The sequence below is a fragment of the Monodon monoceros genome, unplaced genomic scaffold (genome assembly GCF_005190385.1).
Source record: "Monodon monoceros isolate NGI ecotype Baffin Bay Population unplaced genomic scaffold, NGI_Narwhal_1 Super_Scaffold_16, whole genome shotgun sequence".
Taxonomy (NCBI): Eukaryota; Metazoa; Chordata; class Mammalia; order Artiodactyla; family Monodontidae; genus Monodon; species Monodon monoceros.
In genome coordinates this window covers 44,731,517-44,750,532 of record NW_021703772.1, presented here as the reverse complement: position 1 = coordinate 44,750,532, position 19,016 = coordinate 44,731,517, and the positions used below count along the sequence as shown (strand labels likewise).

The 19,016-nt window shown below is 38.1% G+C and overlaps 2 protein-coding genes across 2 annotated transcripts in view; one reads left to right on the top strand and one right to left on the bottom strand.

The window, feature by feature from the left end:
- Window positions 1–14,906, bottom strand: part of COL5A2 (collagen type V alpha 2 chain) — a 366,641-nt gene extending 351,735 nt beyond the window's left edge. The window contains exons 1-2 of the mRNA XM_029225091.1: window positions 14,772–14,906; window positions 12,384–12,562 (exon numbers count right to left, since the gene is read on the bottom strand). The gene's annotated coding sequence lies outside the window, so the exon portion shown is untranslated. The remainder of the gene's footprint in view (window positions 1–12,383; window positions 12,563–14,771) is intronic.
- Window positions 14,907–15,358: 452 nt separating this feature from the next.
- WDR75 (WD repeat domain 75) overlaps window positions 15,359–19,016 on the top strand; it is a 42,608-nt gene continuing 38,950 nt past the window's right edge. Inside the window, exon 1 of the mRNA XM_029225818.1 lies at window positions 15,359–15,451. Coding sequence (XP_029081651.1) covers window positions 15,366–15,451 — 86 coding nt within the window. The 5' untranslated portion in view covers window positions 15,359–15,365. The remainder of the gene's footprint in view (window positions 15,452–19,016) is intronic.

Below are 19,016 nucleotides of genomic sequence, written 5' to 3'. Positions count from 1 at the left end.
GCCACTTGTACATGATGTTATTCCAATACAAGATGCCAAAAAAAGCTATTAATTTGTGAATACAGCTTCTCAAGTGTGGGAAATTCATGAATGATGATGCAAGATCTTAACATTATTCAAAGAGCCCATAGACAAGTCATCACAAAAGTGAGAAAGATGGAGCTATAATTTATAGGGGTTGAAGAAACTGGATCACTTCCTGTAAACTCAAAGAGAAAAGAATTATAATTAGTTTGCCTATTTCAAGCCAAATATCTATTGAACATGTATTAATTTGTCTTGTCTGTGCTGGCCAAGTTCTTCCCCAGCAAAAAATACACATCTGAAAGCTTGTTAATGGCTATACCATAGGAGGATGTTTTAAGATTACGCTAAATTTTCAAGAAAATGGTACAGTGTTTCAACCATTTTTAGGTTATTTGCTTCAAGTAAGCATTCAAACTCCATCTCTGTAAAAGGTTCTTATAAAGTTTTATTTAGTTAAAAACACAAATAATTTTAGGAAATGCATGATAAGAAGAAACTGAAAAGTTTTTAAATCCTTTGCCTTGAGCCTGGAAAGTGTAAGAATAAGGATGAGGTGGAGGGGAATGTTTATATCACTCAAAACATAGCTACAGCTGTTTTTTATCAAAGGAAAGGTTTTTGAAATGTGCTAAAAGCCAAGTTCAAAATACCTAAAAAGAGGTTCACCACACATGGAAAGGGATATCCACCTTCTCCAGTATTCTAAGCTATTATGTTACTTGATATTGGTTAAATGTGACCATTATCTAACATTTTAACTGAAAAGTATAAGATTTTTTCTACCTTTGAAAAGTCCAAAATCCTCCATCAACTCAGCAGCTGTGCATGATTAACAATGTAAACAGGCTCAAGAGACTGATTCCATTTCCAGGTCCTCTGCTTATGAATCACCTACCCAGAGACATAATTTTAATGGAAACAGAATCTCTTCCTAAAGCAACAAATAAATTAACTTGCAGGAATACTACAGCAACACTACACTTCTTTACTGACACTACTGTACTGAACAAAGGCAGGCTCCATTTTCTTTTGCTTTAAGACATATAGTGAGGAAATGAGAGTTTCTCTGTTTTTCATTTTCTGGGAAAAGAAAAATATTATAGTTGCCTTTCCAATAATAGCAACTTAAACTCCAAATCTTGTTATGGCAGCTTAAAGATCTTTCACTGAGGATGGACACAGTATTTTGGATGGTGAAAGTAGAGTGTGTTACTTAAGGCTATTCAAACCAAGATTGGGTTGACTGGTTCTGTTTACCTGGCCACCCTTGACCCAGATTCATGTGCTTAATTTACAGATCAAGATGCAATCCACTCTAATGTCTGGGATTGTAAAAAGATGTGCTATATTATTTAGCCAATTATTTAGCACAAGGGACTCATTTCAAGTGAGAATGCCAATATTCTTTCTGAGTGAAGGACAAAGGTAAGTGAATACAAATCTGAGTAAAAATAATAGTAATACTTATCTGAAATAAGAGGCTATAGCTGAAGCTGAAGCTAAAGGAAAATTAATTCAATCTCACAGACATTCACATGCTGCCCATTGTATAAACTATAGTGCCTGGACATGTACACAGTTTTGCTTTTTGCCTCTCAGATGGTGTGATGTCAAAAGAAAGTACATAGCATTGCTATGTAAATAGATTTGACATACTTCATTCAAATCTGACTCTTAAAAAACATGTGTGACTATCAAAACATCAAGTTGTATACCTTAAATATGTACACTTTATTTGTCAATTATACCTCAAAGAAGCTGTTTTTTAAAAAAAATTCTGTGGTTATTAATTCTTAATACTGGTCTGAAGAACACAGGATATAAATCATAAAAAGGAAAGCAACCCAGAGTATAAAATTCAGTGACGATTGTGACTTTTAATAGTCATTCTTTAAATTGGAATATAATATAAATGTATCTAATCACACTGTACATCTCAAATTTACACAATGTTATATGTCAATTATATCTCAAAAATAAATAGGAATTTTTATATCAATAAAGATAGTGGAATATAATAAAAATTAAAATACTATGATTCAGATATACTAATTTATCTTTTTACCATTAGCCTTACTTTAAATCATCTTTCTAAACACTGGATAGAAGCGATACAAGACACAATCACCACCTCTACTATTCCCTTGACCTCAGGTAGACCCACAGTGGAATATAGTGATGAAAGGCACTCCATATAAATCCAGACACAATCATTTAACCGCATTATCCTGAGTTATCCAGGAATATTTGTAAATCTATCAGATTTTTTTTTTTTTTTTTTTTTTTTTTGCGGTACGCGGGCTTCTCACTGTTGTGGCCTCTCCTGTTGCAGAGCACAGGCTCCTGACGCGCAGGCTCAGCGGCCATAGCTCACGGGCCCAGCCACTCTGCGGCATTTGGGATCTTCCCAGACCGGGGCACGAACCTGTGTCCCCTGCATTGGCAGGCGGACTCTCAACCACTGCGCCACCAGGGAAGCCCTATCAGATGTTTTGATGTAATGAACTGGATTGTTTACTCAACTGGTCCTCCTGACTTTGGTTGTAGAAGCCCAGCTTGGAAACAGTCAAAGGAAAGTGAAATAACTGAGGGTGTCCATGGTCTGAGTATTTACAAGTTTAATTTTTATGACTACAGTCCTTCACTTGAAAATCAGCATGAATCCATTCTCTTATTTGAAGTTGTGCTTATAAAATTTTCACTTCATGGCATTTATTCTCATTTAGTGAAACTTCTTTCTGAAAGTCACGAGTATTTCCTTTTTCATCAGAAAATTACTCACAAAATGACACAGGATAGATTCTGCTCACAGAATTACAGAAATACCCTTACATTTTATTGATTTTTTATATATCCACTCAATGCCAAGACATATGCCCTAGTCAATCAGAAATGCAAGTCTAATTGCTCAATTAGCACTGTTCATCTTATAATATTGTGTAAGGGGTTAGTGAAACAAGGAAATTATCTTTAGTTTCTCCTTAATACTTTGAGAAGATCTGGAAATGAGAGTTAGATTCTACTTCTAATTTGGAGGCAGAGTGGGAAACCTTAAGTAAATGGAAAACTTCAGATTAAAACTACCACTTAATTCCTTTAAAAACTATTCACTTCAGGGCTTCCCTGGTGGCGCAGTGGTTGAGCGTCCGCCTGCCGATGCAGGGGACACAGATTCATGCCCCAGTCCGGGAAGATCCCTCATGCCGCGGAGCGGCTGGGCCCGTGAGCCATGGCCGCTGAGCCTGTGTGTTCGGAGCCTGTGCTCCGCAACGGGAGAGGCCACAACAGTGAGAGGCTCGCATACTGCAAAAAAAAAAAACAAAAAAAAAACAAAAAAAAACTATTCACTTCACCCTAAAAATAGAATTGTTTTAATGTTAAAATAAAAATACAATCTTTATAACAACGCTTTATAAGATAATTTATTTATGACTAAATTATTAGACAATTATTTTTTCAAGTGACTTCCATAAGTGAAATTACTGAAGCTTTACTATTATTTATGACCTCTCAAACAGACTAGAAAACTTAAAGAATGTCATAATAGTTTTCTATTCAATCCCTAACCATAGTTTGATGGAAACTTTAAGATGGAAAATAGAGCACTTAGAATCTATTTATTTTAGAATTATAATTCAGGATAAGAAAAAGAGTGGGCTCAATATCAGTCATTAAATGTAAGAGAGCAATATGAATGCTTCTCTCTTAAATTAGAAGTATGTTTTATTCTGATCCAATAGAAAAATAGTATATATAAAATACTTTCAGGGCAAACTTCCAATATCCACATACATCCCAACAAATAACATATATTCCAACAAATAACATCATTTCTTTCCATGTAACTAAGACTATAGTGGCAGGACCAAAAGATGTATATATGAGAATAAAACAAATACTAAAACCAGAAGTAGGAAAATTTATTTTTATAAGATAGAAAAATAGCATTATGTATTGAAAAAACAGAGCTCCTGAAACACTTCCACCAATGATTCTAAAAGCTAGCTAGACAAAATAACATAGAATATATTTTTTGAATGCAAGTTTCTCCACATGCATTTTGAATTTGGTTTTGTGAGGAAAATACTACAGATAATTAAGTTATTTCTGTTACATTTAATATATACTAGAGCTATCATTTAGCCATCTAAGTTGACCATTAATAAAGGCCAAATTATCAATTAATTACCAACACAGCATTATAATTATACATATGTATTATAATTATACAAATGCATAATACACATTTTTCACTAAAGCTTTGCTTCTTAATCTAGAAGCTAAATACCTATGGCCTTGAACAGTTAAATATACTGACAAATTCAAGGACACTTTTATGTTTATTTAACAAGACAAAAATATGTGAATATACATGGAACTGCATAAATTTTTAGTCACTGATATATTTTACTGATACATGTAGAAGGTAACTCACTAACTTAAGAACATCAGCTGTTATGATACCTATTAAGTTTTTACTATGAAGGAAAAAAGGTCATGTATTATCACCTTGAAATAACATGAATCAAAACTTTTTCATAAATCAAAACATATATCAAAACTTTAAAACTATAATCTCTAATTTTTAATTAAAAAAAGATTTTGTATTTATATTTCCAAACCTTTAGACAAAACTAAATCTGGTCTCACCCTTTCTTTCAATTCTTTTTTTTGCGGGGGGTAGGCCGGAGCACAAGGTAGTGCGGGCACTTTTGCTGGGCATTTTCTTTTTTGTTTTTTTGTTTGATAGCGCCATGCAGCTTGTGGGGTCTTAGTTCCCCAGCCAAGGATTGAACCCAGGCCCCCAGCAGTGGAAGCATGGAGTCTTAACCACTGGACTGCCAGGGAATTTCCCTTTCTATCAATTCTTTCTCGCTACCTAGTTACTCCTTCCATGTATCTGTAAGAAAATTAAACTAGAGTCCTTATGTTCCACAAACCCATCACACTAGTGCTAATCCATTCTGCTGCCTCAAAAACTTGTTGTTCCCTTCACGGCCTAGAGAAATTCCCCTCTATCATTCAACACTTACCTCCGATAACTTCTCTTCTATAAAGTTTTCTTTAGTTCCCCTAGATTATGGGTTGGCTGTCCTGCACTGTCAGAAATTTTTAATTTGTGCTTCTTTCCTAAGTTACATTGAAAGTTCCTTAAGATGAGGATCTTTCTTAATCCTTTCTGAGCATAGCACAGAACCTGAGGTAGGCCCTTAACAAATATCTTTGAAAAGAGAAAAAGGGGGGAGGGGGAAAGAAGAAGATATAAAGAAAAAGAAAGTAGTTAATAACTAATAATAACTCTACCTTTTTTGGGAAAACTATTGGAAGCACAAATTCTGTGTGGTTAGAACTCTATAAACTATCATCAACATAAATCAGATATTAGAATACTTTCAAATACAGTATTTAAATATCTGATACCTGAGAAGGTACATAGGCGTTACATAAAAATCTGCCTTTATTACTGCTAATCTTTAGGAAAATAAGTTATTATTAAATGATAATATCAGTGAGATTTAGTTTGGTTTTAAGAAAACTTGTATCATCAGAGTGAACAGCTTGCTAATTAAAGAATAAACAAAGCTTATAGGGAAGGAAAGAAAATCATATGGTTATCAAGGAAGGATTTTAAAGCAAAATCCAACATTTCTTTGGGCAACTGTTTCCCAGTAATAAACTGCTACTCACTAATGGGGTCAAAGATACTAGATGGCTCTCCAGAGGCCCTTTTCTATTCAAAGGGCTTTCAAAATAAAATGGGGATGGAATAAGAGGCTAGGGAACTGTTCCTTTATGCACCAAATGCATTCTCAGAGTACTAACATCTGTTTCAGTTTACATACTTTAAGTATGACTTTACACATGGAAATTAAACTTAGGCAACATGCTTAAGAAGCCTGTCTGCAAAAGAACTACACATACCATTAACAGCTGGAATTTGATTAGGTCCACATTCTACACAACATAATAATCTGTGAGCCACCAATGACCCCCATCTCAAAACCCAAATGTCAAAGAACAGCTTCTAATGCTCATGAAATTTTTAGAGTATAGAGGGATAAGACAGTGAAGGAAGAGGAATCTGATTCCAAAACAATATATAGGAGTTCTAGAACTTAAAGACATCTTTTGTAAAAACAGACAAGTAAAGATGCAAAGATCTTTTTAAATGTTTCTACACTAAGAAATTCTCATTCTATAACGCTCTACTAAGTTTAATTATTAGTTAGATATTTTAAAATATTTTTCAATGTGCTAATACGATAATTATAATTTCTGGTAGACTGAAGTACAATATAACACAAAACCTACAAAAATAATGATGCACCTTTGGTGCCACCATGTGGTATATCTGTATTTTTGCAGTCGTAGTTTTTTTTAAATAATGGTTTTCATACCTAGTTCTGAAGTCGTCATCATCAGCTCAGATGTCTGGCATGCAAATACTATTAAATACTTTAGGAATATAGGGTCTGTTCCCAGATAATTTACATACTAATAAATCATCAACCAGTAAATGGTAATTAGGAACCCACAATGCAGGAAACATTGCATTATGATACCTTGAAGACCAATATATCATCTTGCCCTCAAAGAGCATACATCTGTAAACACGAAAACACAGACAAATCAATACTAACAGGAGACAACTCAAGCTATTATACAATTAAATCGCAATAAGTGGTAAAGAAAAGTTTAAGTGCTCTGACTGGAAACTAGGAAGGTAAATGAGAATGTTCATGGAAGAGAATTGAGAAGGTTTGAAGCTCTTGGAAAGGATTTAGATATTCAGAATGAAAATAAGAGGGCATTTCAGGTAGAAGCAACATTAAATAAAGGTAAAGATCTAGAATCATCATGGAATGCTAGGCGGACCACACCCACAGTGAGGTTCACAGAGGTGAGAAAAATAAGCTAGATAAGAAAAAGTTAGGACAATTTGTGTCAGCCCTTCATTGCCAGATCCAGAAGCCTAGATTTTAGCCTATGGGTCATAGGGAATCATTGATTCAAAATATCATGCTTTTATTTCCCACTGTAGATATAATCTCTCTGCCACATGAATGTCTATGAGTTTATACAAAAATAATTTATTTCCCAAATTGGGAATAATCTAACAGCTCAGATCCTTTAATCCCTCACTCTGAGTAGGTAATAATTTGAGGTTACAGAGCCCTGAAATCAAAGTCAACCAGTAAATCACCCCAGAGGGAAAAAATTAATAAATAAATATTAAAAAGGAGGATGACTGGGCCCAAGGAGATGTGAAACCTTCTTCCTAATATTTTACTGAGATCTGTTCTGAGAGGAGGGGTGTGCATTGCAGGGGAGGAAAAGAATTTTAACAAAGAAGAAAGGAGAAGAAATTTAGGCTCATAGGCCCCTTTCAAAGCAAAGTGTAATGTAGTGTGTATTGGGGAGGACCAGAGGCAGGCAAAGGAATGAAGGACTAGGACAATTGCTAGGTGACACTTAGATGTCCAGGTAAAAATAAAAACTCCAGCGGTGGGTCACTTTGATTCAAATTGTTCATGTAAAAATCAAAAGAAAAAATAGAAAATTTTTTATATTATATATTATTGGATGCTACACTGATTTGTTCTTTAAAACACAATTACAGAGCACCATGAAGAGTAAAAGATCTCCAGGCAGGGAGATTCAAATCTCCTGAATCTTCACATGTGAGAAATCACGGGGAAAACTTGGGGTCTTTGTTTATGCTGTCCATTCTGCCTGGAATGTCCTTTTCAGAATCTCTTTACATGGCTTACTTCTATTCATCCTTTAAGAATTAGGTAATCATCACCTCCTTCAAAAATGCAGGCCAGGTTAGGGGGCCTTCTGTAAACCCACATCACCATGTATATACCTAATCAATTTGCACTTGTTTACACCATAACATAACGATCACTTTTGTGTCCATATTCCTCAATATAAGATCCTCTCTGATGTACCATGTACCATGTCTTAACTCATCTTTATATCCCCAGGAACCAGGACATTGTCTTATAGTAACTATTCAATGTTTGTTGACTTAGGAAGCAAAATGTGTTATTAAAAAGATAAAATTACACACCTATCAGAATGGCCAAAATCCAGAACACTGACAACAAAAAATTCTGGCAAGGATGTGGAGCAACAGGAATTCTCATACATTGCTGGTATGGTTGCAAGTTAGTATAGCCCCTTTCGAAACAATTTGGAGGTTTCTTACAAAATTAAACATACTCTTACCATACAATCCAGTAATAGCACTCCCTGGTATTTACCCAAAGCAGTTGGAAACTTAACATCTACACAGAAACCTATACATGGATGTAATAGCAGCTTTATTCATAACTGCCAAAACTTCAATGCAAACAAGATGTCACATCCTCATCAAGTGAATGAATAAATAAACTGTGGTATATCCAGATAATGGAATATTATTATTCAGCACTAAAAAGAAATGAGCTATCATGCCATGAAAAGACATGAAGGAAACTTACACGAATATCACTAAGTGAAAGAAGCCAATCTGAAAAGGCTACATATTGTATGATTGCAACTATATAACATCCTAGAAAAGGCAAAACTAGGGATGGAGACAATAAGAAAATCAGTGGTTTCCAGGAGTGGGAGTTGAAGAGGAAAAATGAATAGTCAAGAGCACAGAGGATTTTTAGGGCAGTGAAAATATTCTGTATGATATTATAATGCTGGATATATGTCATTATATGTTTGTTCAAGCCCACAGAATGTACAACACTAAGAGTGAACCCTTAGGTAAGCTAGGACCTTGCGTGATTATGATGTGACAATGTAGGTTCATCCTTGGTAAATATCTTCCCGTCTACACTGTGAGAACCTGGCAGGGTTCCTGGAGATAAAACATATGAAAGTGTGGGGACACTCATGCAGCTAGGCCCCCTTGGAATTTTTAACTATCAAAGTTGTCCACACTGAGCCTCCAATAATTTGTCAATTATAGCTTAAGTTTTCTTTCCCAAGTACTGCTCCAGCAATGACACTCTGCACTTGGGCATCTGCTCTGATATGCTGTGATTCTATCTGCCTGTCTCCAGTTTGGGGAGCAGGGGCAGTGCTTTTCCTTGTGACCTCAATTATTTGATGGACCTAAGAATTGTTAATTTTCAGTTGTTTTTTTCTTTCTTTTTTCTTGTTGTGAGTGTGAGAGTAATGATTTCCAAGTTCCATACAAGCTAGACCAGAATTGTGACTACTGTGATAGACCAGAAGGGACCCTATATGACTTTTGACACTAGACCACAAGACACTCTCTGAGGAATGTCAGCCACCACGTAAAAATTCCAACTACCCTGGGCTTCCCTGGTGGCGCAGTGGTTGAGAGTCCGCCTGCCGATGCAGGGGACACGGGTTCGTGCCCCGGTCCGGGAAGATCCCACATGCCGCGGAGCGGCTGGGCCCGTGAGCCATGGCCGCTGAGCCTGCGCGTCCGGAGCCCGTGCTCCGCAACGGGAGAGGCCACAACAGTGAGAGGCCCGCGTACCAAAAAAAAAAAAAAAAAACAATTCCAACTACCCTAAGACTGCTATGTCAGAGACGCCAGGTTTCGGTGCCCTGGTTGATAACCCCAAGTAAGCTTGCAGCAAACAGTCAGCATCGACTTCCGACCATAAGTGCGCCATTTTGGATGTCCAGTCAAGACAAGCCTTCAGATGAATGCAGTCCAGCCTACATGAAAAATCCCATACAACCATCTCAACTGACACAGAAAAGTCACTTGACAAAATACAACATCCTTTCACGATTAAAACACTCAGAAAACTAGGAAGAGAAGGGAATTTCCTCAACATGATAAAGGGGACATATGAAAAATTCACAGCTAACATCATACTTAATAGTGAAAGATTGAACACTCTCCTCCCAAGATCAGGAATAAGACGAGTATGCCTGCTTTTACCACTGCTATTCACCAGTGTACTGGAAGTTCTACCCAGATCAATTAGGCAAAAAAACAAAAAAGAAAAGAAAGAAATAAAAGGCATCCAAATTGGAAAAGAAGTATCTATTCACAGCTGACATGATCTGACATATAAAAAACCCTAAAGAATACAAAACAGAAAACTATTAGAGCTAGTAAATGAATTCAGCAAAGTTGCAGGATACAAGATCAACACACAAAGATCAGTTTTATATCTATCCACTAATAATTGTGGGGATGGAGGGAGAAGTAAATACTTAATGGTAAACGATTTCCTTTGGGGTGATGAAAATGTCCTGGAACTAGATAGCGTGGTGGTTGCACAACATTGTGAATGTACTAAATGTCACTAATAAAAAAATTTGTTATGTGTTTTTCACCACAATTTAAAAAAAAAACAAAAAACTGATGTCCAGGTTACATTGCAGACCAATTACGTCAGAATTTCTGAAGATAGGACCGGACCAGGTTTCATTATTTTCTAAAGCACACCAGGTGGTTCCTATGTGTAGCTAACGTTAACTACAGCTTTATATATATTAAGGAGAATTTAGTAAAAGGTTGGTATGAATAGCTAGAATATCCTTGGGGATACAACTAGCATAAAATATTTATTAAGGCCAGGTACTTAAAAGTATAGTGTTTTGTATGAGTTGATTTTTATGTTGGTAGGACTTGCGAGTCTACTTAATGGCTTATTTTGCACAGTTGTCATTAAATTGTGGAACTTCTTTTAGCTTTATGAAGCTATGCCTTATTGCCTAGCCTCTCAGATTGAAATCTGAAAGTTCAATAACAATTTTTAATTTTTGAGTTATCATTTTAATAATCTGAGAAAAAAATTACCACCAAAGAAAACCGTAAGTTCTCTTTTGCAGTGTTACTTCCCAATTATATTACACCCTCAATCTGTACAAAACAAAATAATACTATCCATGTTTCCAGTCTTCACGAACACCCTCCTTCTCCCTTCCTAGCTTACCATTGACCAGAAGCCTTACCAATAACAAAATAATCAATTAACATATATTTTTATTAAATGTATATCTACATACGTTTTATGCATTCCTGACATACCTAACTTTCTCTTAATTTTTTCGATATTTTTAGGCAATTCAGGGCATCTGTGAATTTTTTCAAATTGTCACAAACCTCCAAAAAATTTTCCAACATATTTATTGAAAAACGTCTGCATATAAGTGGACCCACAGTTCAAACCTGTGTTGTTCAAGAGTCAACTGTATAAAACTCTTCATATAAAACATAGGAGAATATTTTCATAAACTTGGAATACATAAAGTGTTTTTAGATACAATAACAAAAGCACGATCCATAAAAGAAAAAAAGTGATAACTGTACTTCATCAAAATTTAAGACTTCAGTTCTGTGAAAAACACTATTAGAAGAATGAAAAGACAAGCCACAATCTAGGAGAAAATATTTATAATTCACATATCTGACAAAGAAATTGTGTCCAAAATATATAAAGAAATCTCCAACTCAACAATAAGAAAACAACCAACCAAGAAAACAATGGATAAAATATTTGAAGACATTGCACCAAAGAAGATATACAGATAGGAAATGAACACATGAAAAGATGCCCAACACTGTTAGTCATTAGTGAAATAAAAATTAAAACAATGAAATCCCACTATAAACTTATTACAGTGGGTAAAATTAAAAATACTGACAACACCAAGTGCTGACAAGGGTGTGAAGCAACTAAAACTTTCAAAATTTACTGATTAGAATGCAAAATGGTACAAAACTGGAAAAACAGTCTGGCAGTCTCTTAAAAATTTAAACATATTATTTGACCCAGCAATCCCACTTATTGGTATTTATCCTAGAGAAATGAAAGCTTATGTTCCCACAAAAACCTACAAATTACTGTTTAAACAGTATTATTCATAAGTTCCAAAACTGGGGAAAAAAACTAAACATCCTTCAACAAATAAACAAATTGCGGAATATCCATATAACAGAATACCACCCAGCAATAAAAACGAGAAAACCAATGATCTATACAACATGAATTTCAAATACATTACGCTAAGTGAAAGAAGCTAGATCCAAAAGGTTACATGCTATATAATACCATTTATACAACTTTCTGGAAAAGGCAAACTATAGGGACAGAGAACAGATTAGTAGTTGCCCAGTGTGATAGTTAATTTTATGTGTCAACTTAACTGGGTCACAGGGTGCCCAGATATTTGGCTAACCATTATTTCTAGGTTTGTCTGTAAAGGTATTTTCGGATGACATTAGCATTGGAATCTGTGGACTCAATAAGGACTCAGTAAAGCAAATTGCTCTCCCCAGTGTGGGTGGGCATCATTCAGGGCCCATTAATAGCCTAAGTAGAACAAAAGGAAGAGGAATAGAGAATTTGTTGCTTCTCTACCTGACTGCTCAGCTGGTACGTCATTCTTCTCCTGTACTTAGACTGGATTTACACCATCAGCTCCCCTGGTTCTCAGGCCTTCAGACTTAGACTGAATTACACCACAGGCTTTCCAGGGTGTCCAACTTGCAGACTGCACATTGTAGGACTTTTCAGCCTCCAATTGAGTGCACCAATTCCTTTTAATAAACAAATAAATAAATTCTATTGGTTATGTTTTTCTGGAGAACTGTGACTAACAGACTTTGGTCCCAAGAAAGGGGTGCTGCTGTAACTAACAAATACCTAAAAATATGGAAGCAGCCTTGGAACTGGATAAAGGTAGAGGCTGGAAAAGTTTTAAAGTGTGTGCTACGAAAAGTCAGTACTTTCATGAAGGGACTTTTAAAGACGATTCTGGTGAGGACGCAGAAAGAAAAGAGGAGAGCTGAAGAGAACCGAAGACCTGTCAAAGATGCTCAACTCAATAAATGAACCAAACTTCCCTTGCTCTCTTCTACGAAATGCTTAGGGAAGTATCTGAAACCATGTACAGAGAGTATCTAGCCACCTCTGTCACCCTCAGTATTCTATTACTTCTTTCCAGTCCTCCAAACACTTTAGAAAATTTTGCTTTTATTTTAGTGTTTGCAGGCCAATCAACAAAGACTGTTGTATGATATATGAATGCCAGTATATGAAAAGAAATATTAGACTTAAGAAGCAGAATTCATTATACTTAACAATTCTTGAAAAAGTGACTCCACATTACACTCTTAATTTTAAACAGTGAACTCCCCACCCTTGCTACCTTTCAATCGTTGTTCATTGATGCAGTATGTATAGGCAACTTCATTTGCCTTACACCATTTCATCAGTCCTTTTCCCTCCTGATTTCTTCTTAAGAAATCATACTCTCTTATAATACTCCCTCCTCTTATGGATTTTCCCAAAATTTTAAATAGTTCCCTTTTTTTGGCTGCCAGTTATTCCTCTTGGTTTTCCCAGTAACACGTATCTCTATTCCACAAAACATACTCTCAAAATAAAAAATGCAGGGCTTCCCTGGTGGCGCAGTGGTTGAGAGTCCACTTGCCGATGCAGGGGACACGGGTTCGTGCTCCGGTCCGAGAAGATCCCACATGCCACGGAGCGGCTGGGCCCGGGAGCCATGGCCGCTGAGCCTGCGCGTCCGGAGCCTGTGCTCCGCAACGGCAGAGGCCACAACAGTGAGAGGCCCGTGTACCACAAAAAATAAAAAAATTAAAAATGCAAATATCCTTTAACCCCACAATACCTATTCTAGGAATCTCTCCTACAGCAACACTGTCACAAATGTATGTATCCTGTAGCACTATGTGCCACTTTTTAAAAAATGGAAATGACTAAATGTCCACCTTTGAGAGTATGACAATCAATTATGGCACATTTACTCTATGAAATACTATGCAGTTATCAAAAAGGAGATTAAAATATGTATACACTGCAGTGAAAGCATATAGAGAGGGGAAAAAAGAATACATGGTGCCTTGCATTGCACTGCAGAATAATGTTAAGGTGTATGTATGCCTAGAAAAATATCAGGAAGCATATACACCAAACTTTTAATGGTGGAGAGATACTCATAGGGTATAGGATCTACCGAGACCATTCTATTTCTGCATTCAATTATTTTATATCAAATTTGTATTAACATTGAATTGTTAAAATATCATCTTTTAACCTACACGACCTTAACAAATATATATTCATCAGGTTAAGCCTAAACCTCCTCAGAGAAAACTATTCTCTCTTATATTACTGTTTTATTTTCTTCGGCACACAATCTCTGATCATCTCGTTTGTTAAACATTTTTGTCTCTCTCCCATAGAAGGTAACAGGGCAGCAGTCACGTCTGTCTTGCATTGTGTCTCACATATAGAAGGCTCTCAATAATTATTTGCCTCCAGAAACACTGAAGGGATGTGGTAATTTTCTACACAATCAAGGCATATCTCCTGTTCTTGTTAAAGTTAACCTGTCACTGGCTCTTTACCCTTAGGAGTGTTACAGAGCCAGCACAGGGGGGATTGGTGGAAGGAAGGAAGGAAGGAAGGGAGGGAGGGAGGGAGGAAGATAAGCACCCGCTAATATACAGGGGCCACGAAAATGACACACATAAGTTTATAAAAAGGAATGGAGATGGAGGCATAAACTTTCTCAGAGTTCAGGACTTCGGTCGACTAATTACGGAAGCTAAAACCACGGCAACACGCACAAAACAGTAGCAAACCAGGGAGCAGCGGCCCTGGAACTTGGCCAGGGTAGAGTGCAATGTCAGGTCGGCCAAGAAGGTCCAATGAACCAGGGAGAGAAATAGAAACCAGAATCCCGGAGTAAGAGCCAGGTGTCCAAAGGAAAAAGCAAACCTCTTGGAGCTGTGAAGATTCTGTAGGAACGTATGCTCTGCTCAGAGGAACAGAACAAAGCGACAGCTAATGAGAGGAGCTAACAGCTGTGCAAAAAGAGAACGCTTCCTTTCCAACCAAGAACTCAACTGCGCGACCAGGAATGCTGTTGGCGCAAAACGCTGGCGTCATCTCGCAGCTCCTGAATCAAAGTTAAGAGAAAGGTGAAGCCTGGCGGGATATGGGAAAGGACTGGCGGTCATCTGACACACTTCGGGCCACCTTTCCCTTCCGGCGTAAGAAACTTTAGAGTCAGATTAACAAGTCCGGAGAGAAATTTATCTTTTCTAAATAAAAGTTTAGAGGGATCTAATATAAATGCATTCTATGTTTCGCTTTTTCGTTTTTTCACATGTCCTAATTTGACGTTGCCCAAACCAAAGATGGCCGCTCAGGCGCTGGGTCTTACCATTGAGAACTACCATAGAGACGGAGGCCTAGAGGAGCCCTGAGAGGATGGGGTCTGTGGGCTGGGGAAAACGCCCTATCAACCGGCTTCCGTCGGGGAAGCTCGGGGCGGGGCCGGCGACAGCGAGTCCTTGCGCTTGCGCGAAGATGGTGGAGGAGGAGAGTCTCCGCGTGGTTCGTTGTGGCGGCAGCGAGCTGAACTTCAGGAGAGCGGTGTTCTCTGCAGATTCTAAGTAAGAGGCCACCACGCGTTGCAGGCCCAGCTGAGGGGCGTGAGTCCCCGGGGGATGGAGAGAAAGAACTGTCGGGCGCGTCTGGACAAACCAGCAGGCGGTTCTGGGCTCGGGGAAGGGTCGCGCGTGCGGGAGACCGCAGGGCCAGCGGGAGGGAGCTGGTGCCCGTGTGCTGTAAGAGGACTCAGAACCCCTTAGTTCCGTAGCACCTCAGGCTGGGGCGCGCTTCCCCCGTCCCCGGACCTGCAGGTAGATTGAGGGGCCCCCGGGCGGACCCACGTATCTAGAATCGGCTCGGCGTTGGGGCGGCTGGGAAAACGGTCCGGGCACGGATTTGTACGCCACTGCTCTTGCAAGACCACGAGGAGTATCCCCTTTTCGGACTGAATCGTGACTTGGAATTACTGTATGATTAAAGATTCTGATTTCTCCACACTTCTCTACCCCCTAAAAAGGCATTTTGGCAACCTTTTTGGAGCTCTGCGTAAAAACTGCCATTAGATTCTGTGTTGGATAAAAACACGTGTAAGCCCTGGTCCCCTTCCTCAGGAGCTCAGTGTAGCTGGAAAGCTTAACTAAACCCAGTTCATCCATTGTGTGCCCTTCGCAAGGTTCTTAATCTCTGCCTCAATTGTCTCATCTATGAAAGGGGAATAATATTTAGTAATCCATCTCGTAGGGTTGTTGAGAGGATTAAATGCCTTAATACAATACAAATAGAGCAAGTCAAACAATGCCTAGCACTTAATGGCTCAATATACGTCAGCTGTCTCCATCATTGCTCTATTGTCAACATCATCTAGAAGTGACACAATGTAAAAAAACGTTTTCAGGTCACTCAGGGATAGAGAGACACTTAGTAAAAACCCTTTCTATCTTGGAAAAGTAGAGGTAGTATCTTATGAAAGTTTGTATGCCCCGCAGTGTCTTGCCATGGTTGTATGGCGGATAGTTACTGAATGCATGCATGACTTGAAGGAGCTTTCATAAAATGCCTTAGAGGCAAAAAAAAAAATCCTTCGTCTTTACAATAAAGAGGGCTTTGTTGATACTTATCTTGTGAATCAGAGGAAGAAACTGAGGCTTCAAAAGATTGCCAAAGTTCTGCCACTTTGGACTTATATCCAGTTTCTTCCTCCAGTGTACTGTTTGTATATCTCATTCATTATACTGGGATCCATTGTATTTCACTTGATTAGTGAAAATTGATTCGTCCTACAATTCATTTTTAAGTATTTATTAGCTATGTATTTATAACAAGCTGCGATGACAAAAACTAAGATAATTCCAGGATTGATCCTACCTTCAAGAGCTTTCAGTGTAGTGAGGAAAAGAAGATAATCGGTAACAGATGTTTCATACAGTGGCACTTTGGGATCCCGTAAGACACAAGAGTACTTCAAACTGGAAGGATGGAGAAGGTTGATGAGGAAGTGATGTTTAGGCTAGACGTAGATGGATGGATGGTATTTTGACTACGGGATATGGATGGAAGGCATTCCAGATAGGGGGCACAGTATAAGCATGAGGACTGTGGTACAGTTAGCTTGTAGGAATGGTATATGAAGAGAGCTAGTGGGAAATGAGGTTCTAAAGGGAACGTAGAGTCAGTTCTTGGTTGTTTGGTCCAAAGAGAGTGTATTTTTTAATTCTGCAGATAAGGTGTTGGTGGGGAGGGGAGGGCGGGACACATGATTGTGTTTCCTCAATAATATTAATCTGAGAACTCTATAAAACTATACAGTATGTGGTGGAGAGGCGAGAGGTGGCTAGGCTAGCGTATTCAAGGTGCAGTGATGGCACCGAAGGAGGAGTTACACAGTGAAAGTTTCCCTTCAGCAGTAGGATCTTGCAAAACTAACAGGAGTTTGCCCCTTCCGTGATACTGGGGGGAGGGCAACCAGGCAAAGTGAGCAACTTGAAATTGGGGCGGGGGAGGGATGTCATGTGCATAAGAAGGTCAGTATACTTGCAGCATAGGCTGAAGGCAAGTGGTGGGAGAAGAGTCTAGAACATTAAAGACCAGGTATTAGAAGACTAATGCAGGCATCCAAGCAAGAAATGATTTTGGCCAGAATTAAGATAATAATGAAGATGAAGAGAAAAGGCAGAGTTTTGGAGTGATTTAGCAATTAGGATTAACGAGGAGAAGATGTAGGGTTCACATGTGACTGTTGAGTTTAAAGTACCTTTAAAACAACCAGGTGGGTGTAGCAGGTGTTTAGGCAGAAATTCAGGACGGGAACTTGGTCGAGATTTAGAGATACATTTTTTTTCATATATATAGAAGCTAATAATTAAACCAGTTTTCTGGCAAATTAACAGGGTTATAATGAATTCACCAAGGACTTGAATATTATCTAAAAGCTGCCACAAGGTTGGCTAACTTATACAAAGGGGAATAAAATAATTTTGTATTTTACCTCAAGGAGCTTATCAAAACTGAAATAGTAAATGAAACAACAGAATCGTGGAATTTTAACAGCTTTCTCTTGGTCACTAGGTCCTCTTCGAACTAGGACAAAACTCTACTCTGCCTACTTGAGTGCGTTATTATGAGAGGCAAGCAGGGAGGTGAGGTGTACATGAAAGGACCTGGCATCCCCCTATCAAGTATTACTCCCAGTTCGGCACTGTTTGCATCACACCCTATTGCCTCTCACAGTTATATGGTGCTATGTATCATAGCAGTAGGTTACTAGGGCAGAGAAAACTAAAACAATGAGTCATTCTTGCCTTTTACATTTCTAAATTATCACAGAATCGATGTCCCTGACTCTAGGTATTTTCCCCTGCAGATCGTTCTGGATACTGCTGCTGTTACATTACTGTAACTCTTATTCCTAGTCTTGCTCAGAACCCTGTAACAGGGTTCTGTTGCCTTCCTTAACTATAGCTCTTATGTCTGACTTTCAGGGCCTTCCCTGATCTAGCTCAACTCTGCTTATGGGGGCTGTGTTTCCTGCTAGTGCCCATTGTGCACACTTTGCTACTTACATAGGTACATTCCCTGTCTCTCGTAGGTACCATGTTGTTATTTCCCTACTGTTTTTTGTTGCTCTTCTTTTTCTTTACCAGCCCTTAAATCATGCATCCTTCAGAACCTCATTTAAATCCTGATTCCTGCTTGAAAACATCCCTAATTTCTTACTTCACCACTTGATCAACAAAGATGATTTGAGTCCTGTGTGACAGGCATTGTGGTGGTGCTTTACATGCATCCCCTGTCTGCATGGTGTAGGTATTGTTATCCTCATTTTACAGAACCATTTATTGAGTGTTTGCTGTATATGCCAAGCTTGCACTTGCATGCATTGTTTCATTTAATCCTTATAATAATAACCCTGCGAGTGGAGAACAGCGAGGTTTAAAAAGGTTAGGTAAATTCTTCAACATCATTCAGCCTTGTACATAGTAAAGCTGGCATTCGAACCCATCTGTGTTTGACTTTTTAAAAATGCCTCCTTTTCTACCACACCCTGTTCTGTTATTATTTGAAGTAAGTAAACACACAGTTCCTCCCCTCAAGGAGGGGAAGTTCTCTCATAACACCGTGCAGAAAGTG